General features: G+C 42.8%; 26 protein-coding genes and 1 non-coding gene across 27 annotated transcripts; 9 read left to right on the top strand and 18 right to left on the bottom strand.

The window, feature by feature from the left end:
- Nucleotides 1-43: 43 nt before the first annotated feature.
- Nucleotides 44-1,207, bottom strand: Eint_091530 (transmembrane amino acid transporter protein; the record flags this gene model as incomplete). Its single annotated transcript, XM_003073595.1, has 1 exon — nucleotides 44-1,207. One exon carries the CDS (start codon nucleotides 1,205-1,207, stop codon nucleotides 44-46), a length of 1,164 nt encoding a protein of 387 aa, XP_003073641.1.
- Nucleotides 1,208-1,303: 96 nt separating this feature from the next.
- Nucleotides 1,304-1,486, bottom strand: Eint_091525 (uncharacterized protein; the record flags this gene model as incomplete). Its single annotated transcript, XM_009163633.1, has 1 exon — nucleotides 1,304-1,486. One exon carries the CDS (start codon nucleotides 1,484-1,486, stop codon nucleotides 1,304-1,306), a length of 183 nt encoding a protein of 60 aa, XP_009161897.1.
- Nucleotides 1,487-1,581: 95 nt separating this feature from the next.
- On the top strand, nucleotides 1,582-2,859 carry Eint_091520 (eukaryotic translation initiation factor 4A; the record flags this gene model as incomplete). The annotated part of the gene is made up of 1 exon (XM_003073594.1): nucleotides 1,582-2,859. One exon carries the CDS (start codon nucleotides 1,582-1,584, stop codon nucleotides 2,857-2,859), a length of 1,278 nt encoding a protein of 425 aa, XP_003073640.1.
- Nucleotides 2,860-2,892: 33 nt separating this feature from the next.
- On the bottom strand, nucleotides 2,893-4,119 carry Eint_091510 (GPI-anchor biosynthesis protein; the record flags this gene model as incomplete). The annotated part of the gene is made up of 1 exon (XM_003073593.2): nucleotides 2,893-4,119. One exon carries the CDS (start codon nucleotides 4,117-4,119, stop codon nucleotides 2,893-2,895), a length of 1,227 nt encoding a protein of 408 aa, XP_003073639.2.
- A 189-nt stretch (nucleotides 4,120-4,308) lies between these two features.
- Eint_091500 (calmodulin) lies at nucleotides 4,309-4,731 on the top strand (the record flags this gene model as incomplete). The annotated part of the gene is made up of 1 exon (XM_003073592.1): nucleotides 4,309-4,731. One exon carries the CDS (start codon nucleotides 4,309-4,311, stop codon nucleotides 4,729-4,731), a length of 423 nt encoding a protein of 140 aa, XP_003073638.1.
- Nucleotides 4,732-4,746: 15 nt separating this feature from the next.
- Eint_091490 (uncharacterized protein) lies at nucleotides 4,747-5,163 on the bottom strand (the record flags this gene model as incomplete). Its single annotated transcript, XM_003073591.1, has 1 exon — nucleotides 4,747-5,163. One exon carries the CDS (start codon nucleotides 5,161-5,163, stop codon nucleotides 4,747-4,749), a length of 417 nt encoding a protein of 138 aa, XP_003073637.1.
- Nucleotides 5,164-5,215: 52 nt separating this feature from the next.
- Nucleotides 5,216-5,803, top strand: Eint_091480 (S1-like RNA-binding domain-containing protein; the record flags this gene model as incomplete). The annotated part of the gene is made up of 1 exon (XM_003073590.1): nucleotides 5,216-5,803. The coding sequence occupies one exon, from the start codon at nucleotides 5,216-5,218 to the stop codon at nucleotides 5,801-5,803; it is 588 nt and encodes a 195-aa protein (XP_003073636.1).
- Nucleotides 5,804-5,844: 41 nt separating this feature from the next.
- On the bottom strand, nucleotides 5,845-6,495 carry Eint_091470 (40S ribosomal protein S3; the record flags this gene model as incomplete). Its single annotated transcript, XM_003073589.2, has 1 exon — nucleotides 5,845-6,495. The coding sequence occupies one exon, from the start codon at nucleotides 6,493-6,495 to the stop codon at nucleotides 5,845-5,847; it is 651 nt and encodes a 216-aa protein (XP_003073635.2).
- A 50-nt stretch (nucleotides 6,496-6,545) lies between these two features.
- On the top strand, nucleotides 6,546-6,638 carry Eint_091465 (uncharacterized protein; the record flags this gene model as incomplete). Its single annotated transcript, XM_009163632.1, has 1 exon — nucleotides 6,546-6,638. One exon carries the CDS (start codon nucleotides 6,546-6,548, stop codon nucleotides 6,636-6,638), a length of 93 nt encoding a protein of 30 aa, XP_009161896.1.
- Nucleotides 6,639-6,705: 67 nt separating this feature from the next.
- Eint_091460 (RIO-like serine/threonine protein kinase) lies at nucleotides 6,706-7,692 on the bottom strand (the record flags this gene model as incomplete). Its single annotated transcript, XM_003073588.1, has 1 exon — nucleotides 6,706-7,692. The coding sequence occupies one exon, from the start codon at nucleotides 7,690-7,692 to the stop codon at nucleotides 6,706-6,708; it is 987 nt and encodes a 328-aa protein (XP_003073634.1).
- A 61-nt stretch (nucleotides 7,693-7,753) lies between these two features.
- Eint_091450 (uncharacterized protein) lies at nucleotides 7,754-8,746 on the bottom strand (the record flags this gene model as incomplete). Its single annotated transcript, XM_003073587.1, has 1 exon — nucleotides 7,754-8,746. One exon carries the CDS (start codon nucleotides 8,744-8,746, stop codon nucleotides 7,754-7,756), a length of 993 nt encoding a protein of 330 aa, XP_003073633.1.
- Nucleotides 8,747-8,853: 107 nt separating this feature from the next.
- Nucleotides 8,854-9,051, bottom strand: Eint_091440 (40S ribosomal protein S28; the record flags this gene model as incomplete). Its single annotated transcript, XM_003073586.1, has 1 exon — nucleotides 8,854-9,051. One exon carries the CDS (start codon nucleotides 9,049-9,051, stop codon nucleotides 8,854-8,856), a length of 198 nt encoding a protein of 65 aa, XP_003073632.1.
- A 46-nt stretch (nucleotides 9,052-9,097) lies between these two features.
- Nucleotides 9,098-9,613, top strand: Eint_091430 (uncharacterized protein; the record flags this gene model as incomplete). Its single annotated transcript, XM_003073585.1, has 1 exon — nucleotides 9,098-9,613. The coding sequence occupies one exon, from the start codon at nucleotides 9,098-9,100 to the stop codon at nucleotides 9,611-9,613; it is 516 nt and encodes a 171-aa protein (XP_003073631.1).
- Nucleotides 9,614-9,666: 53 nt separating this feature from the next.
- Eint_091420 (uncharacterized protein) lies at nucleotides 9,667-10,158 on the bottom strand (the record flags this gene model as incomplete). Its single annotated transcript, XM_003073584.1, has 1 exon — nucleotides 9,667-10,158. One exon carries the CDS (start codon nucleotides 10,156-10,158, stop codon nucleotides 9,667-9,669), a length of 492 nt encoding a protein of 163 aa, XP_003073630.1.
- Nucleotides 10,159-10,228: 70 nt separating this feature from the next.
- Eint_091410 (DNA repair protein Mms21) lies at nucleotides 10,229-10,639 on the bottom strand (the record flags this gene model as incomplete). The annotated part of the gene is made up of 1 exon (XM_003073583.1): nucleotides 10,229-10,639. The coding sequence occupies one exon, from the start codon at nucleotides 10,637-10,639 to the stop codon at nucleotides 10,229-10,231; it is 411 nt and encodes a 136-aa protein (XP_003073629.1).
- Nucleotides 10,640-10,686: 47 nt separating this feature from the next.
- Eint_091400 (histone acetyltransferase) lies at nucleotides 10,687-11,553 on the top strand (the record flags this gene model as incomplete). The annotated part of the gene is made up of 1 exon (XM_003073582.1): nucleotides 10,687-11,553. One exon carries the CDS (start codon nucleotides 10,687-10,689, stop codon nucleotides 11,551-11,553), a length of 867 nt encoding a protein of 288 aa, XP_003073628.1.
- A 50-nt stretch (nucleotides 11,554-11,603) lies between these two features.
- Nucleotides 11,604-13,463, bottom strand: Eint_091390 (endochitinase; the record flags this gene model as incomplete). Its single annotated transcript, XM_003073581.1, has 1 exon — nucleotides 11,604-13,463. One exon carries the CDS (start codon nucleotides 13,461-13,463, stop codon nucleotides 11,604-11,606), a length of 1,860 nt encoding a protein of 619 aa, XP_003073627.1.
- A 184-nt stretch (nucleotides 13,464-13,647) lies between these two features.
- Eint_091380 (replication factor C) lies at nucleotides 13,648-14,577 on the top strand (the record flags this gene model as incomplete). Its single annotated transcript, XM_003073580.1, has 1 exon — nucleotides 13,648-14,577. The coding sequence occupies one exon, from the start codon at nucleotides 13,648-13,650 to the stop codon at nucleotides 14,575-14,577; it is 930 nt and encodes a 309-aa protein (XP_003073626.1).
- Nucleotides 14,578-14,602: 25 nt separating this feature from the next.
- Nucleotides 14,603-15,046, bottom strand: Eint_091370 (uncharacterized protein; the record flags this gene model as incomplete). The annotated part of the gene is made up of 1 exon (XM_003073579.1): nucleotides 14,603-15,046. The coding sequence occupies one exon, from the start codon at nucleotides 15,044-15,046 to the stop codon at nucleotides 14,603-14,605; it is 444 nt and encodes a 147-aa protein (XP_003073625.1).
- Nucleotides 15,047-15,135: 89 nt separating this feature from the next.
- On the top strand, nucleotides 15,136-15,522 carry Eint_091360 (40S ribosomal protein S22; the record flags this gene model as incomplete). The annotated part of the gene is made up of 1 exon (XM_003073578.1): nucleotides 15,136-15,522. One exon carries the CDS (start codon nucleotides 15,136-15,138, stop codon nucleotides 15,520-15,522), a length of 387 nt encoding a protein of 128 aa, XP_003073624.1.
- A 25-nt stretch (nucleotides 15,523-15,547) lies between these two features.
- Nucleotides 15,548-17,632, bottom strand: Eint_091350 (DNA replication licensing factor Mcm7; the record flags this gene model as incomplete). The annotated part of the gene is made up of 1 exon (XM_003073577.1): nucleotides 15,548-17,632. The coding sequence occupies one exon, from the start codon at nucleotides 17,630-17,632 to the stop codon at nucleotides 15,548-15,550; it is 2,085 nt and encodes a 694-aa protein (XP_003073623.1).
- Nucleotides 17,633-17,743: 111 nt separating this feature from the next.
- On the bottom strand, nucleotides 17,744-18,229 carry Eint_091340 (translation initiation factor 5A-like protein; the record flags this gene model as incomplete). The annotated part of the gene is made up of 1 exon (XM_003073576.1): nucleotides 17,744-18,229. The coding sequence occupies one exon, from the start codon at nucleotides 18,227-18,229 to the stop codon at nucleotides 17,744-17,746; it is 486 nt and encodes a 161-aa protein (XP_003073622.1).
- A 62-nt stretch (nucleotides 18,230-18,291) lies between these two features.
- On the bottom strand, nucleotides 18,292-18,588 carry Eint_091330 (glutaredoxin; the record flags this gene model as incomplete). The annotated part of the gene is made up of 1 exon (XM_003073575.1): nucleotides 18,292-18,588. One exon carries the CDS (start codon nucleotides 18,586-18,588, stop codon nucleotides 18,292-18,294), a length of 297 nt encoding a protein of 98 aa, XP_003073621.1.
- Nucleotides 18,589-18,653: 65 nt separating this feature from the next.
- Nucleotides 18,654-19,922, bottom strand: Eint_091320 (nonsense-mediated mRNA decay protein; the record flags this gene model as incomplete). Its single annotated transcript, XM_003073574.1, has 1 exon — nucleotides 18,654-19,922. One exon carries the CDS (start codon nucleotides 19,920-19,922, stop codon nucleotides 18,654-18,656), a length of 1,269 nt encoding a protein of 422 aa, XP_003073620.1.
- A 41-nt stretch (nucleotides 19,923-19,963) lies between these two features.
- Nucleotides 19,964-21,244, bottom strand: Eint_091310 (TIP49-like DNA helicase; the record flags this gene model as incomplete). Its single annotated transcript, XM_003073573.1, has 1 exon — nucleotides 19,964-21,244. The coding sequence occupies one exon, from the start codon at nucleotides 21,242-21,244 to the stop codon at nucleotides 19,964-19,966; it is 1,281 nt and encodes a 426-aa protein (XP_003073619.1).
- Nucleotides 21,245-21,334: 90 nt separating this feature from the next.
- Eint_091300 lies at nucleotides 21,335-21,407 on the top strand. Its single transcript has one exon. It is a non-coding gene; the product is annotated as a tRNA-Arg (tRNA).
- Nucleotides 21,408-21,475: 68 nt separating this feature from the next.
- Nucleotides 21,476-22,210, bottom strand: Eint_091290 (uncharacterized protein; the record flags this gene model as incomplete). Its single annotated transcript, XM_003073572.1, has 1 exon — nucleotides 21,476-22,210. One exon carries the CDS (start codon nucleotides 22,208-22,210, stop codon nucleotides 21,476-21,478), a length of 735 nt encoding a protein of 244 aa, XP_003073618.1.
- Nucleotides 22,211-22,268: the final 58 nt, after the last annotated feature.

The following is a 22,268-nucleotide window of genomic DNA, read 5'->3' as shown; positions in this document are numbered from 1 at the left end:
CTGGACAAAACAAAAGAACATAAATTTTTGTAGGAGTAGTGGGCTAGATGTTGCGAAGTATGATGCTGAAGAGAGATGCGCTGAAAACGAAGATTCCAAACAGAAATGCCGTATAGGATAGGAAAATAAGTCCCTTTGGTTTAGTGATGTTCATGTTGAAGTAGAAGAGAGCAGGGAATATTAGACACATAAATGTGGAGGCGGTTGCGCCGATTACTGAGTATATGATACCAAGACTCATCCCCGAAACTGCAAGAAGACATGTTGATATGATGATGCCTGTTGTGACGGCGAATCTCAGGAGCTTTTCTGATCTCTGTGAAAAGGCAATGATGTTTATGAGATGGCTTCTACAAGGATTTACCTGGAGTGGGTAGGAGACACCCATGACCACTATGTACAAACCTCTAACTACAGAAGCCAAGACGTCGTTTGGATAGTTTTCTAGGACATTATCTTTGACAGCTTTTCCATAAAGAAGATAGTTCAGGATTCCAAAGGAAATGTATATGATGGCAGCCGAGGAGGCAACCATGTAGATAAGTCTCTTCATTCTGGGGAAGGAGTTGTCCTCCATTTCTGAATGGATTGCGAATATGTTCTGGTGGCAAGTGAAAGAGAATACAAACTTTCCGAACCCGCCGGCCCAGGCGTAGGAAAGCGGGGCAAAATACTCTATGGAATTCGTTGCAGAGACTGGGGTGTATTCGTACCTGTAGAGTGATGCAATCACCACTACGACTATTGCAATAACCCCACATAGAGATGTGTACTTTAGCTTGTCCAGTCTATTGAAGTAGGCAAAGGGCCCTATGCATGATATAAATGCTAGGAGAGAAACGTTTGGATCAGATAGAATTGAAGCCCCAAAGATTGTTTCTATTAGTACTGGCAGAAGCTGTCTTGTGATTATGAGATATGAAAGTGCAACTCCAAAGCACTTGAGAAATACAGAAAGGTCGACTATTATCCTTGTATATGGCATACTCTCTGTGGCAAGCCTTGAGAGAGTAGCAGTTCTTCCTAGTTCCTGGCTACAAATTGCATAGAGGATGAGGCCCAGTACCGAGAAAAAGCCTGAGACCATTGTTAAGGCAATTCCTGTGAGGATTCCGTAAGTCTTGAATAGGTAAGGAAAGGAAAGAATGCCACTACCTATAGATGTCTTGAGGAGTGTCACATATCCAGAAGCCAGTGTTGTGGCCATGTTTACGACTCTCAGGCATGGTTTTGAGCTAGGAATGTTTCAGGTTAGATGCTTAGATTTTGGAAAAAAGCTTTATTTGGATGAATTAGACATATCTCAGAAGGAGTTTTTTCGGGACCATATTTCATAGGCATCTACAACTCTCTCAAGGACCTTTGAATTGTCAACTATTTTTTCTAGCCTGGTATTTATGTCACAGATGATGGAATGTGTGTTTTCAAGGGTAAACTCCAGTCTTTTGAGGATTCTTTCCTTTCTTTCATGGAGAGACAAGCTCATGGAAGGGCTTTCTTGTGGGGGAAGCATATAGATCTTAGTAATCCCAAGGAAGATTGCTGAAGAAAAAGAAATTATTTGAAGAAAAATTTACCCCTATGAAACAGGCGCTGGAACGAGAGGAAGATTTTGAAGACTTGAAAAGTAGCAATGTGGAAGTTAGGGATTTTGAGGATCTGAGAAGCGATTCGTCCCAGATTCGGATGTTTGATACGTGGGAAGATTATGGGCTGAAGGAGGACCTTTTGAAAGGGATTTATGGGATAGGGTTTGAGACGCCATCATTTATCCAGAAGGCAGCAATCCAGCCAATAATAGACGGGAGAGATATAAGGGCACAGGCACAAAGTGGAACTGGAAAGACAGGAGCATTTGCGGTGGCAGCACTTCAGATATGCGATATGAGCCAGGATGTTACGCAGATCCTCGTACTTGCATCAACAAGGGAAATTGCAGCACAGAATGCAGCAAGATTTGAGGATCTTGGATGTTTTATGGGAGCAAGAGTAGCCTTGCTTTCTGGAGGGAGTCCTATTTCTGCAGATAAGATAGCACTTGAGAAGAGGCCTCATATTGTTGTTGGAACGCCTGGAAGAGTTGAGCACATGATCAACATAAACGAGCTGAACATGGACAACATTAAATTATTTGTGATTGACGAGGCCGACGAGATGCTGAAGGCAGGGTTCCAGGAGCAGGTGAAGTCAATATTCAGAAGAATCACAAACAAGGATGAGGTTCAAATAGCAATGTTTTCGGCCACATACGATGAGGAGGAGCTTCGCGTTAGTGAGGAGATCCTTATTAATCCGGTGATAATCGATCTAAGGTACAACGATCAAACACTAAAAGGAATAAGGCAATACTTCATCGACTTGAAGAAGGAGCCACCATTCCGAAAGGGAAGAGAAGACTATCTACTTCCAAAGCTTGTAACTCTATATGATATATTCCGCAAGCAACGCTTGGGTCAATCAATTGTGTTTATCAACAGTAAAGAGGATGCTAGAATAGTGTATGACTGGCTGATCAAGCATGAGTGGGAGTGTGAGCTCATATCTGCAGAACTAACACAGGCTGAGAGGGAAAGAACTTTGAACAGATTCCGTGGGGGAACTGGAAGATGTCTGATCTCTTCAGGGTTGCTTTCGCGAGGAATTGACATCCAGAATCTCTCTGTAGTGTTCTGTCTCGATGTGCCGTCGTTCGAGAGGAAAAGCACTTACATCCACAGGATAGGAAGGTCTGGAAGATATGGAAGAAAAGGAATAGCTATAAACATAGTTTATGAACATGAGCTAAAAAACCTAAAGGCAATCGAAAGATTCTATAACACCACCATCAAGGAGCTTCCAGCAGATTTTAGTTTTCAATAAAGTGTCCAATGGATAAATAATGCTACCGCTGTCTTACCTGCTCTTTCCACCAAGGAAAAAGAGGAATATATACTCCATGGTTATCATGAATCTCGAAATAAAGCCTGTGGCGCCCTTAAACTCCTTTCTCCTGTCCAAGTAGCTGAGAGAAGTTTCTTTGATGTCAACATACACCTTTTCAGTCATCTTTGCTACTCTTTCCCAGCTATATATGTTTCTAAGTCTTTTGTTATAATCCTGCGGATTATGATTGTTTTTTTTCAAAGCCATCAGTACTTTCTCGGCAAGGTCTTCAGATGTAATTTTGCTGAATGTTATCATGTCTGGAGGTAAGACTTCATGGATCCCACCGACGTTGGTACTTACAACATGGAGGCCACACGAAGCTGCCTCAACTATGGCTATGCAAAAGGTCTCTGTTAAGGATGTATTGAGAAAGACATCACCCCTTCTCATTATATCTCCAACCTCTCCGTGATCTACCTCACAAATTATCTCCACTCTGTCGTAAAGCTCGTTTTCGTCTAAAACCTGTTCGATTCCTTCTTTCATAGGCCCATCTCCCACTATAATAATCCTCACTTCTGGATCTCCCTTACAGATTAGTGGGATTGCTCCAATGAGCAGATCTATTCCCTTCCTAAACATAAGTCTAGATGCTACCACAACAATTCTTTCATCGGACTGCTTTTTTTCCCTAGGATAGAAGATGTCCGAGACTATTCCATTGGGGATAACGTGGATCTTTTCAAGGGGGATCATGGTTCTGATATGAGTGTTTTCCTTGGATGTGTAGGATACGCAGATGCATCTGTCTATGTTCTTCAGTGCAAGTCTGCACAGGGAGTTAACAACAATGTTCTCAAAGGGACCCACCTCGAATATCGAGTGGTCTGTGATCACTGTCTTGAGGTTCAATGTTCTTGCATGAAATAAAGCCTCAATACACATGTTCGACATTGTCTGGTGACCATGAACTATCTCGATCTTTTCGTTATCGAAGACTTCCTTGAACAGAGGAAGGTTGGAGTAAAGACTTGGGAATGTTGTGTTTCTGCATAAAACAGGAATATCGAGAAAATAAACCTTTATGTTTCCCACAGCTCTGCATCCAACAAGGTCCCCTATTTTGTGTGTAATGACTATGACCTTGTGCCCCATTGAAATCAACTCCTCGCTCAAATACCTTATATGGGTCTCCACTCCCCCCATTACCGGATAAAAGAAGTCGGATACCATTGCAATGCTTAATCTCTTCATCTAATTTTCGCTTCGGAAGATTTGTTTGGGTAATTTCCCCGGCGATTAATTTGGTTTTGGATAAGTCATCTTCATTGGTAAAGGAAGCAGACAGGATTGCTTTGCTAGGGGTTCTTGACTCCCGCCATGCCTGAAAAACAGTTACTCCTCCTAGCCATTTGGTCTTGGCCAAGAATATACCCCATCGGGATGGAGGAGACAAAACGCCTTCAAAAGGTTTACCAACTATTTGCAGAGTCGCCCACTGAGAGAGTTCCCACCGACAGGTTGGGAGATATCTTGAGGTTTGCAGGATACATCATATCTGAAAGTTATGCAGAAGAGCTCATGGCCTCAGTTCCTGGAGAGATGTTTGACTTCAGCCAGCTTGTAGAGATCTGCGAGAAAATCCGGGAAAGAGAGATAACACGCGAGGAACTGCAAAAGTCCTTTCGAAGACTGGATGCAGAAAATACCTCGCACATCGATGCAGGAAGGCTTGTCCAGATTCTTTCTTCTGGAGAAAATAAGTTTAGTCAAGAAGAGATTGAAGAGCTTTTGAACATTTTGAATCCCGATGGAGACGGGAAGATTTGCTATGACTTGATCATCAAGAACATATTTGGATACTAAACGCTATGTTTTATTCTATGGACTTTTATCTTTTAAACTGTCTTGGACTTGGGGAGTCAGCTGAAACTTAGCACTTCCTATGTTATATGCCATATCCTTGTGCTCGATAGCAAGAGACTCTCCAATGAATCTTGTGGCAATCGGGTGAATCTCATCTCCAATTTTTAGTCCACAGCTCCCATCTTCGTATACAATGATCTTCGATGTTAGGGCATTGGAAGGGAGAGTGAGGACAACTCCGTCCTCCTTTCCAAGGATAAACGGATACTCTACAACCCCTTGGTCCATAGACTTTGGAGCATATTCTCCTTGGTCTCCAAGTACAAACTCCTTCTTTTCTTTAGACTCTTCGACCTCAAATAACTCTTGGTTCTGAGGAATCTTCGGTTCAAAGGAGTATTTTGATGCAGATTTCCTTGGCCTTACATTCATTATGGGCCCTTGGGATTTCCCAATAATTCTTCGATATTTTTCTCCTCTGCAAATGCTGACTAAGATAAAAAATGTACTTCCCGGAGACGATGTGCCTTCCAATGGCTCAAAATCTCTTGGAATCCATGGAACCAAGGCGACAATTGTAGGAACACTGTGCAAAACATCCAATCATCTGTTTGTGGTATCGAAAACCAATCGATACCATCCATGCATCGACGACATTGTGATAGGGAAGGCTATACTCACATCCCAGGACATGCATAGGATAGATCTTGGAGGCGTGGTTGGTGCACTTCCTTCTCTCAGCTTTACAAATGCCACAAAAAGAAACAAACCGGAGATAAACAAGGGAGACTATCTTTTATGTAAGATTGCGAGAACAGGTACGGAGCCACTACTCACATGTGTGGGTGAGGGCTTTGGAAAGCTAAGCGGGGTTGTGCTTCCATTAGAGCCTTGGAAGGTACGTCTTCTCTATCTGAGTACCACATTGGCCACAATAGGAAAGAAATACAGATTTAGAATTGCATTGGGGCTAAATGGGTTTGTATGGATAGATGCAGAGAAGGACACCGATATAAGAGATATATACCATCTTCTCTCCGAAGACAGTAAGCTTGAGTTTCCGAATCCCTAGAGACTACATCGAAATAAATACTTTGACTTAGCTTTAATTAATTATTGAATTTCGTTAGGCTCAAGAATGGTAATCCTATCAGGAAGAGGGTAGCTTGGCCCAAGCACTCCTTCCGGATCGTATGGCAGCATTATTCTAACTTGAATTCCAATCACTCCCTGCTTGGTTTCAACCGTGGCATATCCCGTATCAATATAGTCTTTGACTGGGTTTCCACTGTGAATTAACACTCCATCCTGGAACTTTACGGATTTGGCACGCTGCCCTTTCAGCTTTCCACTAACTATTATCTGGCATCCTTGTGCTCCCGAATGTCTTACAGCCTTCAGGGCCATGTTAACCGACCTCCTGTACTGTACTCCTCCCAGCATCTTCTCCCTGATAAAATTGGCCTGGATAAGTGCACAGAGTCCCTTTTCGTGGACCTTTTCAACAATTATCTCGACATTTTCATCGGGAACCTCAAGCCTCTGGGCAACTAAGTGCTGGAATTGCTTTAGCCTGTATTTCTTTTCTCCTATTGCCTCGTGTGGCTTTGCAACCTTTAAAATAATCTTAATCGGAGTCTCCTGCATCCGAAGCTCCATAGTATTAAAGCCTTCATTCACAAGTGCCTTCTCAAAAAACTCCTTCAGCTCTGCATTCATAAGTCCATTCTTCATAAACCTTTTCAGAACTTGGTCATCGCTCATTTCCAGGGTAAATTTTTTATTTCCTGAAATCATCCAAAGACACCCTACCAATGGATAGTTTCGAGAAGTCTCTGGAAGAAGTTCTTGATAGATACAACGACATTTTACAGGTAAGTGAATTCCCTCTAACTCTAGGAATATAAAAATGACATTTCTCGGGCAACGTCTTTACTAGGTAGATTAAGGAACACCTTTGGAAATAAATAATCTTTATGCACTCTGGGTATCAGAAATGAAAGTCTTCTCCATTTTTGTCTCTAGAAGCTCCATCTCCTTTTGGGAACCCACTTCATCAGTCGAATAGAGGGATGAATCCTCAGAATCAGTCCCATAAGTCTCAGGCTCATCTAGGAAGTCTTCTATCCCCAATTCCCTCATAAACTTAGAACATCCATTCTCCGGCTCGTATCTGTATTTCTTTTTGAAATATGTTAGGACGCATTCAAAGTCTCTTCTCAGGTAGCTTACTGCTCTCTCATCGTTGCTCTGGATGCACTGAGGAAAGTCTATGACCTTTATGTCGTCTTTCACCAGAACATTGAATTCATTGAAGTCTCCGTGCACATATCCTCTTTTCCATAGGTCCTTAATGAAGTCTATCATAAGATAAAAAATCGTCTTCACATTCTCCACTCTTGTCTTGTATAAGGGGAGATAATCCAGCAACTCCTGCACAATAGCATGTCTGTCATGGTCAAGTACTGCAGGAACATTCATGTCCTTGAACTTTTCCAAGTACTCAACTTCTCTTCTACAAGAAGTTCTTGACAATGCAAGCCAATCTGTCTTCTCCCCTGCGTATTCCCGATTTCTCCTCACATTTCGAAAACTGCTCCGCCCAAGCCTGTGGAGCTTCAATATTGAATCCTTTCCCTTGTACACCCCGAGATAAATGTCAGACTCCTTTCCAATCCCTATCTTTTCTCCCATTGCTTCAAGCCCGCGTGACCTCAGTGTGTTAATTGCAAGGCAATCATGTCCAGAGTACGTCAGTTTGTATCCATTCTCCACATAAGAAAGGAACTTGAGTTTGCACAGATCTATCACATGCTCCATGAAGTTGCCTTTTATTTGTGATCTGGTCTTCAGCACATCAAAGGGAATAACCACGTGTGACTTCATGCATTGCTCTGCAGTCCGAAGTATTCTTAAATGTGTTCTTGAAAGAGACCAGACTCCGTCGGTTATAAGTTTCATCGGGGCATCAAAATTGGAACTTACCAAAAACTTACACATGTGACACATGTCCTTGTCTACATCATGCCCCATATCTCTCAAACATCGAAGATATCCTTATTTTACATGGCTCGTTGTTCATCTCCCTGAAGTAGTACCTCTTGACATATTCTATAAGTTTGAAGAAAGGTCCTCGGCATGTTCTGAATAACAAGTTTCCAAGTATAGAAAAAAAACATTCTACAACATAGCAGGACAGTTCGCTCTGCCTCGAGTTCAGCATCGATGCAATGAAAAACCATGCCTCGTCAGAATTCCCTTGAATTTCTAGTACTCCAAAATAGATACTGTAAACTCCCTTGATAGTACTGGAAGAAGCCTCTCTAGTAAACAAAATAACTCGAAAGTACTCCATCAATTCAGAGGAGTAAAACCTGCAGAAGAGCTCTGCAAATTCTTTATACGACTCAGGACAGGAACTCACTTGTAATCTTCCCTGCTCTATAATCTTTACCGTGAATGTCTCTACAAATACGTATGAATGAGAATATTCCCTAAGAACATTGAATATTCTGTCAACCTGTCCAGCCTTTCCGCTAACCTGGGTAAGTCTTTTATTGACTTGAATCTTAGTTTGCATTTGTATGTTCTTTGGCATAGTCTGCCTTTCCCTCCAGATCTTTTCTTCTATAGACACATAGGCTTTGTTAAGAATGAATCTAGAGACAAGCTCGTCAGTAAAAGGCACGTTTGTCGAGCATAAGGGTTGCATTCCAGAATTGTTCTTGGATAACTCTTCACTAAGTCCATGTTCTTCCAGAATAACAGGACTATATGTCTCTATCTCCTTTGCAGGCTCTTCCGAGGAATGAGTTTCTGTGTCTACAGGATCTTTTTCAAGCTCAAAAAGCCTTTGAAGCTCCTCTTCAATACTTCTGTTCGCTTTCTCTCTCTCTACTAATAGCCTATAAGCCAACTCGTCGACCCTTTCTCTGCGCTTCCTCTCAATCTCCCCATAGTTCAAGTGCCCTTCCTCTTCGCTTTGCTTCCCGTAAATCTCATTCTGGCGGCACATTCCGGGGTCTAGCTTCCCAGGCTCCTTTCATTCTTATCAACAAAAAAACAACTAAAAACAGTTAAAACGGCCAAAGAACATTAAATCATCTTTATTGGATACTTTATCTACCTTGTTCTTCGATGCTCACGCTCACACTCTAATATCTCGACAAAGTCCCCCTCGCTTATCGGCCCCTTGATCGCCCTCTGGATCATTCTCTTGTTATGGATAAGCTCCATCTTCACCTGGGTCAGTAGCCCAGATCCTCCAGTTCTCCCAAGCACCTGTGTAACCTTTCCGAAAAATTCTTGCTGATCTTCCATCCTTAATAGGGATAAATTTTTTCGGCTTCTAAAACATCCACCCCAAATGTCTCTTTCAGATAGGATAATTCATACACTCAAGGAGATGGACAGACCTTCCGACTTTCAGATATACCGAGACATCCTTGCTGCAAAGCCAAAGCTACCACCGGGAAAGTGGAATGACTTGTGCCGCCTTGCCAAGACAAGTAAGATATATAACATTCTGAGGCTAGATTTGTCCAGAAAGGAGGCAGAAGTTCTTGGAAGTGCACTCAAAAAGGTCTCGTTGAACCATGTGGATGACATGATAGACATCTTGGTAAAGAAGAGAGACGAAAATACACCGGTGCTTCTAAGGTACATACTTGAGAAGAAAAAAAAGATATCTATAGATCCTGTTCAAAGATATTTTTGTGGCGAACTAAACCGCATGGTTACCCTGAAACACCTCAAGCTGCTATACGTGATGCATAGGAATTATCCTGCATCCATCAATCCGACAATCCTTGACTTCTGCCGCTCTAATGGACATCCGATCTGTAAAGAAGTCCTGGAATCTGCCATGGACGTTATTGAATAGAAGGAAAAAGTAATTTTTAATACCCGTTCAAGAAATAAATCTTTGTTCACACACTATATCTTTTGGTTCTTCAGCTCGTCTATCCTCTCCTGAATTTCCCTTCTCTTCCCAATTAGATCTTCTAAATACTTCTCAAATTCTTTTCTAGTCTCTTCGTTGTGCTCAAAGCCAATGTCTGTATCATTCTTCGAAGAGCTATCCTCTTCAAATTTTATATGTGTTCCACACGGTCGGGGAATATATCTTTCCAACTTCATCCTGGATCTTTGGATTTCATTATCGACATAGGCCTTCATCTTTCTAAGCTCCTCAAGAGTGGGCCTGTCGATCTTGTAGATATTCGCCCCATTCCTTTCCACTGAATAATATCCAAAGAAATACTCCTGGCCACTCTTGTTTTTGATTTCCTCTTTGGCTCTTCTAATCTCTTCCTTCTGCTTCCCAATCTTCGAAAGTCTCTTAACCAAGTCTTTTTTCTTCTCCAACCTTCCATACATCCTGCGGTTCTTTGGCTGTCTTCTCTCTCTATACATCTTTTCCCTCATCCTCCTGGGGAACGGTCAAAGAACTTTAATCAAAATTCGTTCTCGGAACAACCAAGTACCAGTAAAGCCTTTATCTTTTCTTCCGGACGAGTCTCTTGTTGCATCCAATCTGTGGGCAGATAGCCCGAGAGTTATTTCGGATATACTTTATGGCTTCCTTTTCCTCCAGCACATGCCCACATTCTCCAACATATGCCTCGGTTACTTCTTTTTGGCTGATAGGACATATCATTTTCTTCTCCACTCTAACACACTCTACCTGTTCCTTCTTTCTTGCAAGACCAACCATCTCTGGCCGGACATTGGCTTTACTAGTCAGTATCGAATAGAAGTCATCGTTCAAGATAATGTCTCTATTTGAAAGAAGCTCCTGGTGGATCAGAATCTTCCTCACCAACTCTTCGGGAGGGTTGTCCGACTTCATTATAATGCTTTTAGCAATCTTCAAAGCCTCTGCCCTTCTTGTAATATGCTCTTCCATAAAAGGACTTGGATTCCCTTTGTTTATATCTGTGTTCCGGTGAGCCCATGGACCTTAACGATGGGGAGATCGACATGCTGAAGAAAGACCCCGAGTTCAGAGAATACTTCGATACCATAAAAAGAAAAAACCAGTCCACAGAGCCTATCCCGCCTATGAAATTTCAGGGAAGAAGCGTCGAGGTAACACAAGCTGTATTTGGAGATAACCTTTTAGACTTTCCCAACCGAGTCTGGCTGTTTTCGGATAAAAACACAATATATATATGTGATAGGTGTCTGCTTCAATGTTGGGATTCGATGTCCTTTGCTAGCCACAGAAGAAGCTGTTCCTTAGAAATTCCGGGAAAGTGTATATATAGCGACAGGGAAGAGGACATATCTGTGATTGAGATTGATGGGGAGAAAGAGAGAGTCTTATGCCAAAGAATCTGCATCATTGGAAAAGCCTTTATAAAAAGGAAGACCTTATATCTCGATGTGGATGGATATCTTTTCTATGTCCTATTTTCCGAAGGAAAAGCGACAGGGTTTTTTAGTAAGGAAAAGGAAAGCATAGAGCATAATCTATCCTGTCTTCTAATTCTTCCTCCGTACAGGGCCAAGGGATACGGCTCATTGATGGTGGATCTAAGCTATATCTTGGAAGCAGGAACCCCAGAGAAACCTCTGAGTGGAAGAGGACGTGCTCTATACAAAAGGTACTGGAGAAACAAGGTGCTGGAAACATTACAGAACAAAAATGGACAGGAGGTGTCTATAAGTAATATATCTGCAGAGTCAGGTCTCTCTGTAAACGATACAATCCATGGCTTGGAGCTTCTGGACATAGATCCTGAGAGCCATACCTATGACGTAATCGGCAAAGCTCCTATACCATCCCGAAAATGTAAAAGAAATTGTTTAATTCTTTAAATCGAGATTTGATATAGATAACAAGACTTTGAATTTGATATACTTTCCTACTAACTGTAACATCCGCTTTCATCGGCAGGATTGCTAACGCCAAATTCTTCAACAAGAGCAGTGTATATCTCATACCTTTTCTTGCTCTTATCAATATTAGACCCCGTGCACTCCAGCGCTCCATTAATTGCCTTTGTAGTGGCTCCAAAATGGTTTTCCTTCACTCCAGGAGCATCTGCAACCCTCGACTCCCAGTAGAATATCGACACATCTACTGCAAGACTTGGGTTCTCTACAACTTTCTCGGGGTTATTATAGAGCTCATCTCCCCGACCCAGGGCTTCTCCTGCAGCCTTGTAGTTTTCAGGCCATGAGAGTTGTATGAATCCTCTTCCGTGATAGGACTTCCCGGGGGCTCCTGTTCCATACTGCCCTGCACATCCCGTTCCTCCAGCACACGCTATTTCCTCAATATATTGATATCCTCCAGACTCATGAGCACATTGAGCCACGAACATTACAGCCTGATTAAGGTCCGAAAATCTCTCGTTCACTCCAAGGACGACTGCATCGATATATTCTGAATTGGGAGAGTATCCCAAATTCGTCATTACCTTAGTCAGCTTATCGGCCGAGAGAAGTGAACCTCCTTTTCCTTCTGAAGAAGATGATTTTCCACTTTCTGTTTTCTTTCCTCCCTGGGACTCTGTAGAAGGACTAGTTCCCCCTGCACCTCCCTCTGGTTGTTTACTACCTTCTGATTCTTTCTGCCCTTGGGATCCTCCCGAAGCTTGAGTAGACCCCCCAGCACTTCCTCCAGTTTCTTTTTTCTCCTGCGAACCTGCAGAAGAACTAGTTCCACCAGTAGTCTTTCCTGCCGACCCTCCTGACGATTTACCACTTTCTGCTCCCTTTCCTCCCTGCGAACCTGTAGAAGGGGTAGCTCCTCCAGTGCCTCCACCAGCTGTTTGTGCCTTTCCCTGTGACTCTGGTGTGCTGCCTTGAGATGAAGGTGCGGAAGAAGACTTGTTGCTTGTTGGCGAAGAAGGGGCTGACGAAGAGCTACTTCCTACCGATGTACCCTTTCCTGAGGAGGGACTGCCTGACGAAGATGGTGCTGCCGGTGTTGCACCTTGCCCCGCTTTCCCTGGTGAACTGGCTCCTCCCATGCTCTCGATACCAGGGAGAGAAGTAGGGTGCCCTGCCTTTGAAACATTTCTACTTGAGCCCTGCAAAGCTTGTCCTTGTCCTGGTGATGAAGAGCCAACAGGCTTAACTTTCGATTCAATGTCACTTGATGTGTATTCCAATTTTATCTCTGTAGGCTGTTGCTTTTGAACAACTGTCTTCAATACAGTGACAGTAGTAGTGGTCTCCTTCTTCAAGACACTTACTGTTTTGGTTACAACCTTAGGTTCCTTTTTCTTATTTCCCTTTGTGTTTTTCTTTTTATCTTCTCCTAAGCCCAAATGCTTGTCCTTGGTTTTCTCATCACTGTCTTTTTCTTTTTTTGTCTTTTTCTTCCCTTCTTGATCTTCGTCCCCCTTCTTCCCATGGACCTTCTTCTTTTGTTCTTCATTGGGCTCTTCTGGCTTATCGTCTTCAGATTGTCTATTATCTTCAGGGCTTTCACCGAGATCATCACCTGAATCTTGCTTTTCCTCAAGGCTTTGAGAAGCCTCAGATTCATCCCTCTTCTTAGGCTTCTTCTTGTCATGGGACTCTAATTCTCCCTTTCCACCATTCGGAACACAAGATATCTCACTGCCTTTTACTGCACACTCCGTCCCGGAGGGACAGTCAACGTATATCCACTGATTCTTTATTCCGCACACTCTCAAGGTGTTTGCAACACATTCTGCAGACCCGGAAACGCAAGCATCTTTCGCAAATGTTAGGCCTAAGAAGAAGACCAGCATTCTATCCAATGCATTTGTTACGAGTTTATCAACAAAGACCCCGAAACAATAGTTTCATAAGTATAACAATGGCTCCATGAGTACTGCCACATACTCCATTCTGTTTTAAATGTAATTCTAGCGGCCATTTTAGAGAACGTCTACTACCATCAAGGTGGTTATCAGGAACAATTATAAAGCCCCGATGGATCTACTTGTTAACAAATACAGGCCAAATGAAGTTCAAGATGTAATTGGAAACCAGATGACTGTGGAGCTTGTTTCATTAATCATTGACAGTAAAGACATGCCACACCTACTGTTTGCGGGACCTCCTGGAACAGGTAAAACGACTTGTGCAAAGATACTCGCTAGAAAACTTCTCCCCAGCAAGGAAGGACTACTAGAGCTGAACGCATCTGATGAAAGAGGAATAGAGACAGTCCGGACCACCATCAAAAGCTTTGCTCAAAGAAGGATTAAGGACTGTAGCTTTAAGGTTATTATTTTGGACGAGGCGGATTCAATGACCACAGCAGCCCAGCAAGCCATGCGCAGGGTAATGGAGGTGCACAGCTCGGAGTGCAGGTTCATCTTAATATGTAATACTCTAACAAAGATATTCGAGCCTATTCAGAGTAGATGTGCAATACTGAGATTCGACAGAATAGAAAACTCTATGATTCTGGAAAGACTAAGGGAAATTAGTAAGGATGAGGGCATTAAGATAAGCAAGGAGGCCTTAGACCTCATTGTTGAACTCAGTGATGGAGATATGAGACAGTCACTAAACATCCTCCAGGCGTGCATCAGTTCCTCGGAAACCATAGATCAAGGCTACATAATCAAAATAATAGGCCTTCCGTCTCCAAAGAGAATTGAAAGAGTCCTCGAGAGACTTCTAAGGAATGAGGCTGAAGAGGCCTTAAAGATGTTTGATGAAATCTGGGATGAGAAGTTTGATCCCCTAGATCTGATAAACTCGTTTTTCCGGGCTGCAAAGAACATGGAGAACTACGAACTTCTTAAAGTGATTGGTTTGGCAAACCTCAGAATATCTGAAGGTGTTAACTCAAGACTCCAGTTCTACGGAATGTTCCACGATATCCTTGATATGGGAAACAAAAAGCCATAGTTCCATCTAAGTTTATTTGGGATTTCTAGGAGAAATACTTTTCTATATGGGTAAGATCCTTGTCCAACACAAGGACACCTCTCTCCAAGGCCTCTTTGCCATCATATGGCTGACAATATACAAGTCTTACATTCAATCCTTTTGCCCCCGGAATTCCATAAGAATCGTCCATACTTCTTAAGAAGAAGAAATAGGTTGCCGACGGATCATCAATGCCATATCTTTCAAAAAAGCTTCCATCCTTTGGAATTACATCATGTATTTCCATACCTTTATATATTACCTTGTAGCTCTCAAGGGTGGGGACTGTCCTACCATGAATTCCCATCAGTGCATTAAGTGTCTTGGTCTTTCCTGCTCCACGAGGTCCAACAAACTTTATCACCCTAGGTCCCCTTCTTGTGATGAGGTGTGCTACAATTCTAATGAAGATTGCCAGCACAACAGTGAAAATAAGGAGGAAGATCATGGGTGTTGGATACCCGGATTATTCATGTCACTTGTACTGTTGCCTTAGCAATAGGAGCAAATTATCCAGAGAAAAATTTGCCCCTTGAAATGAGCGCAGAATTGGCCAACATGTGCAAGGCTATCAACAATGCCAGTAGAGCAGGAAAGAGACAGCTCCTCCTGAAGTTCTCAACAGAGGAGATGCGTATGTTTCTTCTCCAGATGCTGAAGTACGGCTATATCTCAGGGTTTTCCTATATACATGACAAAAGAAGTGGAAAGAGCATTATCGACCTGAACGGCAGGCTTAACAGATGCGGAGCTATTTCTCCTAACTACATCGTTAAGCGAGATGGGATTGAGAACTTCAGAGAGAGGCTTCTTCCTGCTAGACAGTTCGGACATGTCCTGTTCAATACATCCAAAGGTATCCTCGACCACAAGGAATGTCTGACAGAAAATGTTGGAGGAAGAATCCTTGGATACTTCTATTAAAAACTATTTCTTTTCATGGCATCCTTTAATTGAAAATAACTAGCTCTTCGTTATTTCTTATCCAAATTCCACACGAGGCAAAATCAGAAATAACATCTTCGACTTCGCTAGTACTGTACTTGTTCTTGGTAGCCTCCCAAAGACGTGCTAGCTTTACATATCTTTTGTTTCCTTCTTCAATGGCAAGAGAGAGAATAAGATTGTATATCTCCCTCTTACTGGAAACCTCTTCTCTCTTTTTCTTTGGAATAGGAATTTTTGTTACTTCCATAAGTCTTAATGCTTCATTAATATCATCTTCCTCCACTTCCGTTGAAAGACGGAGTCTGCAGTGTGCCAAGCTTAATCTTATCAATGACAAGAGATATCTGGGTGTCACATAAGGACTTTCCTTCCTGGCCTTCACATATGCATCTGTTAGCCTGTTCGAAAGGTGGAGTGGAAGGACAGGGTCTATTCTCTTGGCCTCGTCAATAACTTGCCGGATTTCATCGTAAGAAATAGACTCGGTTTCCTCTTCCAGATGGAGAGATGTGATATGGTTGGCAAGGCTTTCATCTCTTTCCAAATCAGGTTCGTCTCGGAGGATGGCAACTACATCAAATCTGGAAAGAAGAGCACATGGAAGACCAATGTTATATTCAACGCTCTGCCTTATATCGTATTTTCCTCTTACAGGGTTGGCTGCCCCAAGGACACAGCATCTCGCATTTAAGCTTGTGTTGATTCCTGCCTTACTGATCGATACACTCTGTTGTTCCATAACCTCATGGATGCTGATTCTATCCACCTCGTTCATCTTGTCCAGCTCATCAATACAGCATATCCCTCCATCTGCAAGTACTAGAGCTCCTCCTTCAAGAACCATCTCTCCAGTAATCTGGTCCTTAGTGACACTTGCCGTAAGACCAACTCCACTTGATCCCTTCCCTGTTGTGTACACTCCCCTTCTGCTTATCTTCACACATGTTTTCAAGAGCTGACTTTTTGCAATTCCGGGATCTCCCACAAGTAATACGTTGATGTCTCCTCTTATTCTCATTCCATCAGAACGAACTTTTCCAGGTGCTCCTACAAGCATCAGAAGTAAGATCTTTTTTATATCCTCCATCCCGAAGATCTCCGGCGCTATAGATCTTACCATCTGCTCCACAGGATACTTTTTCACTTTTCCACTGAGCTTCGGAGCACTTGTCCCAACCCTCTCAATACTAGTTGCATGGAGATAAGTATCTGCAAGTAACCCAGCCTTCAACTTCTTTATTCCATGATATGGCTTGGGCATAAAGACTCCCCCAGCCACCACCACATCTCCAGGCCTGCACTTTTCGGCAAGAGAAGAGTAACACTCCATTACCAAGGTTCTTGGAATACATCCCCGTGGAATGTCCCCCGTAAGCTCTTGGATGTATACCGTTTGATGCTTAATAAACTTCGACCCTCTTGTAACAAGAACCAAAGTTCCCCGAACATTCCTAATCCTGCATTTTTCACTTCCACATTCTTCTAATAGATCAAACACATCTCCCTCCACCTGCTGGTACGTTTCTGCACCACAGTTCTCACAGATGTATGTTGCAACTCGGATACTTGGCTTCACCTGGCTAGCCTTGGTGACAACCCCGCTTACCCTCACTAGAGATCCAATATGCATCGACTTCAGCCCCCGGACAGAGTACACCCTGGAATTTCTCCGCGGCTTCAACACCAAAGAGTATCTTCTCAATAGAAACGGAGGAAACACATCCATCACATTCTTCTCAGGAAATCTCTCCTTAAGCCTTGAAACTCTGTGGTGGAAAAAGACATCTTCCGGCTCTTCTCCACCAAAAGCTTCTCCATTCTCAAGCAAAATCTCGTCTATCACCGTGTACAACAGGTTCATATAAGACATTGCATTCCCCTCAATTCTACTCACAAGTCCACTGTCATCGTATACTGCTATGTCCTCAGTGTCAATCTCAACACACCCCTCAGACTCTCGGATCCGATTGACATAGGTTAATTCTCCATCCTCCTCATGGAAGAGCAAAAACTTACTCAGTCTATCTTTGTCCAACTGGTAATTTATAGATGTCTCAAACTTCCGCAACTCACTGACTTGGTTCATTCTCAGGGATACAGAGAAAAAGATAAATCATTGGAGCTAAAAATCCATCCAGAAAAGGTTTTATTGAAAGTATTTGGGCAGAACATTATCCAAATCCCGCCTCCTGGAAATTCATCCTCCTGCAGTAGAGCCAGACGGTCCTCCTGATTTCCTGATCGATTCTAGCTTGTAGAAGTCTGGAAGCACTCGAAGGGAAAGATCAAAGCTCTCGCTGCTAGACCCCTCAACACTTTGAGCAATCTTGCTGATATCCTCAGAGCTCATCTTCCCAGAAACGTCGACAGAGTCAAATGACCCGTTACTATCGGAAAACGTTATTGTCGATCCGCTAATATCAATTAACTTGAGCTGGACCTTCTCAGGCCTGCACACAATGATGGAATCGTTTGCAGTATATATGCCCTTGTGGTTCGATCCCGTGCAGAGGATCTTTGATGCAATCGTTGTCTTTGCCGCTCCATGCTTGCCGTTCTTTACAGAAGAGGTATCAACAACCTGTGCAGACCTCATCTGTCCATTAACCTCAACCTTAATATAGTTTCCAGGTCTTATGTCCTTTGGACTGGTGGGTGTCTCCTCAAATCTTAAATTTTCCATTTCAGGGCTATACGAATTTTCCTTTTTTCCTTGGAACACCAAAAATAAGACCAATGCAAATTTTATTTTCTTTCAGAACCAAAGGCATCAACAAACTCTTTTTTTGTTACATACTTCCTCAAGTCGCTTGCTCCCCCAACAAATCGTCTCTTAAGGAAAATCTTCGGGAATGTGGAGATCCCATACCTCCTTTCTATCTCCTTCGAGAGTTCTTCATTCTCTATGTTTCTCACCTCATCAAACTTTATCTTCCATTCATTTAATATCTCTACTGCATCTAGGCAGAATGGACATCCCTCCTTCGAAACTATTAGGTTTTCATTTTTGTCCAAGGCTTTTTCTAGTTCTCCTCCTTTCATTTCAAGGCCTTTGGAAGTATCCATTATATATCCCAATTCGGCATGGCCAATTTGCCCATAGATCCTCAGCTAACTCGGAATGCCTCTATTTTTTTGTCTATTCCCCCTTTCTCTTCAACCAAACAAAGGCCTTCAACCATCTCTTTGTCATTCTCCACATCCTCTACAAACAACCTGTACTCCATTTGGCTTTCTTGTGGAACATCTATTTTCCATACAACATCGTCTCGGGGCATCTTCCTCACAAGAACAACTTCGGGTTTCTCTTCACACTCCACAGTTAAGTTCAAATGCCGAAGATCATACCCCAGAATCTCATCATCCTCCTCTACATTCCCAAGATGAAATCTGGCCTCGGAAAACACACTTCCATCGGATGTCACAGTGAGGTCGTATCCTATTCCTCCTTTCCTTCTTCTTTCATCCCTCATCACAACAGAATATTTAGTGAAGTCTTTCGAACTCATCAGCACTTTGAATTCATCTTGGTTACTCCAGTAAAACGACCCTGCAATCCTAACACTCTTCATCAATCCCACATCAAAAAGGACAATGCTTGTGGCTATCTTTTGGACAAGAACTAGACTCCCAATCCCAAGACTCTGCGAAAGGCTTCTCCCAACAACAACCAAATCATCTTTGCATAGAGGTGCAATCTCAACAGAATAGCTGAACTTGTAGTTGCATTTACTGGTATGAACATCCTTGCTTATCAGCCTTTCAGATACCTTGGTCTTGACTGGAAGAACACTTTGCAGAAAACTTACCATTCTGGACGCTGCATTTCGATCGATATAATAGAAGTCCAGTCCTTCTTTTCTTTGTTTTATATTGCTGGTATCTCCATATGCATTATTCTTCAGAACAAGATGCTCTAGATATATCATCATCCTTTTGTGTCTTCCTCTGTGCCGGACTTGCACCAGGCTGTTCCAGAACTGCTTTGCCTCCACCTTTGCACAATCCGAACACTGCATGTTCTTAATCACATACTTGATCTCCAAAGGCTGTTCCACTCCACACTCCGACACTGTGAGTGCCACCACAATCCTTTTGGAATTCGGTTCTGTGTACACAAAATTCGAGTCCACAATGCAGAGACCGTTGAGTGTTTTGTTCTTCTTTATCAAAAAAAGAAGAAGCTCCTTCGATCCCCAAGAAAATCCCTCCCAACTCTTTGGAGGCTGAAGATACCGCTCGCAGCCTCTGCAGCGTTCCACAACAAGATTTCTCTTTACCTTGGAAGATATTGTGACTTCAGTTACAAGACATCTGTCACACATGTTCATCAGTCTCGGCTCGATAAGTATTCCACATTTACAGCACAGAATCATCCTAAACAGGGGGGATAATTAAACTATTTAATCGCCAAAAGTTAACCGTCATGGAACAATTCACTCACCTCCTCCACATCCCTAACTCCAACACTCCTTCCGTATGTTTTCAGCAGAGGAATAAGACTTATGCAATATCTCAGCCCCCTTGAAGAGCTCAAGCTTGCAAGAAACACAAGTCCGTCGTCATCCATCTCAAGCCCTTCTTCCTTCAACCTCATCTCGATAATCTTTCTGTTTGACTCGCTTGAGTTGCTCTTTACACTGATAATCACAACTCTATCAAGCAAGTCCTTGGTAATTCCAAAGGGCCCGAGGAGCCCTCCACTTCCTTTAATTGGAGCCATTCCTCTGTTAGAGGCAAATACTATTGTTGGGCTGAGCGGAGACTCGATGACCTTGTGGAGGAAGGTGAAGCATTCAATGTCAAGCATATGGACCTCGTCAATAAAGAGAACTCCAGGAACAATCTCGGCATTCCCCTTCTCAAGATATTCGTTCACCATCTTGTTGACATCGCTTCTTAGTCTTTCTGTTATTTCTGTCTTCTTGGGACTCAGTATCCGGAAAACAAGCGAAAGCATGTCTTGTCCAGAAGGCCGGGCATTTGCCATATCCAAGTCGTGAAGCGTTACAGATTGTACCACCTCTTTTCTCTTCAGAACTTCTCCCTTTGGAATAGGGACATAAGCTTCGGCTTCAAGATCAAAGTCATTCATGTGAGCCTCGCTCCTCCCTAACTTCTTGATAACTCCTGAATTGACTTCGATGTAAACAACATCCCCATTGACTATCCTTTGCTTATCTATCTGCTCATAGAGAGATGGTGCAAGCTTAAGTTTCTTTGACTCCTTGCTTGTCTTTAAAGTAACAAATATCTCCTTAACTCTTCTACCATGAGTACTCAATGGATTTTCCTCATCCACAATCCGAAGATCAACTATCTCTCCCTCATAAACATCCTTCAATTCTCTCATCCGCACAAGAATTGATCTTCTCAGAGCCTCTTCAAGGACCTCGGTCTTCTTCACTTCGCTGGAGTATATCTCGCTACCACTCATCGAGGTAAATGGAGTTCCAGGGCCTAGCTCCTCGCTGATTCCAACAGCAAGAGCAGTTTTCCCACACCCTGCAGGCCCGGATATAAGTACTGCTCTACCAGACATCTTCTTTGTCCTAACCATTTCTACTATGAGACCTGCAGCTTCTCGTGCATCTTCCTGTCCAACCACCGCATCCGGCACGTCCAGAGGCCTCCCAAGATTGTCTAGGCCCAGGGACTTTACATGACTATGGATTGCTATGTTACTGTTCTTTGCCATCCTGGGGATAGTGTTTGGTGGCACAATGTATCCTTTAGAATCCCCGTCCAGGCAGAGTCGGCGTGATGGAACCTCCCCTGCCATGGTACAGTTCCTGTAGCTCAGTTGGTAGAGCGCGGCTCTCCTAAAGCTGAGGTCGTGGGTTCGAGTCCCACCCGGAACGTCCTTTTGCATTTTCAGACATAGAAGCTGATTTATTATAAAGTTCAAACATCCTAAGGTGACAGCCCTTCATGAGTAGAATGAAACAGGGAATTCATCAAAATCGGCTTTCATCAAGTCCATCAGTATCATCTTCAATGTTTCTCCATCTGTGTCAAGCATCCCATCAGGCCTTCTTATAATAAGGGACCCAAATATCCTGTATATCTTCTCCACATTAGCTCCCTCGTCCTTATTGTTTGCCTCGATCGCAAGGAAAATGCTTTTCAGAGACTTAAGAAACATCCTCTTCGAATCTCCTATCACAAACGGGATTCGAGGGATTATTGTTTTCTTCTTTTCCTCATCATTGTTCCTGTACGCTTCAATAACCTTTTTTCGAACATTGTGCGGGATTACGTTCTTTATGTTTTCCTCAGTATAAATTCGGAATCCCATTGCAACATCCTTTGGATGGACAGAGGAATACTCTATCTTCTCATTCAGTTCAAGTAACTTTGCACAGTTGTTAGAGTTTTCCTCCGACTCGGCACTGATGAACACATCCTTGACGCCGGAAATGTCCTTTTCTATATATGCCATGGCTGAAAAAACAGACTCGTTTATAAATGCATCTGTGTCAAACATGTCTCCACAGCAGCACATCTCTCCAATAAATCTTATGATATGAGCTTTTTTTCCCGTCTCTGTTCGTTTCCCTTCTATGGCGTTGGTGCACGCCTCGCTTAGGTTCTCAGCCTCGACTGTGCAAAGAGACTCGTAAAGAATCCTCTTCTGGTCTTCATCACTGTTTGTTGTTGACATTGAAACCCATAGACTTGGTTTCTTTAAACTTAGCTTTATCAATTAGATGATTTGTCAT

Source organism: Encephalitozoon intestinalis, assembly GCF_000146465.1.
Source record: "Encephalitozoon intestinalis ATCC 50506 chromosome IX sequence".
NCBI lineage: Eukaryota > Fungi > Microsporidia > Unikaryonidae > Encephalitozoon > Encephalitozoon intestinalis.
The sequence above is the reverse complement of the archived record's forward strand: the minus strand, read 5'-3'. Positions and strand labels throughout refer to the sequence as shown.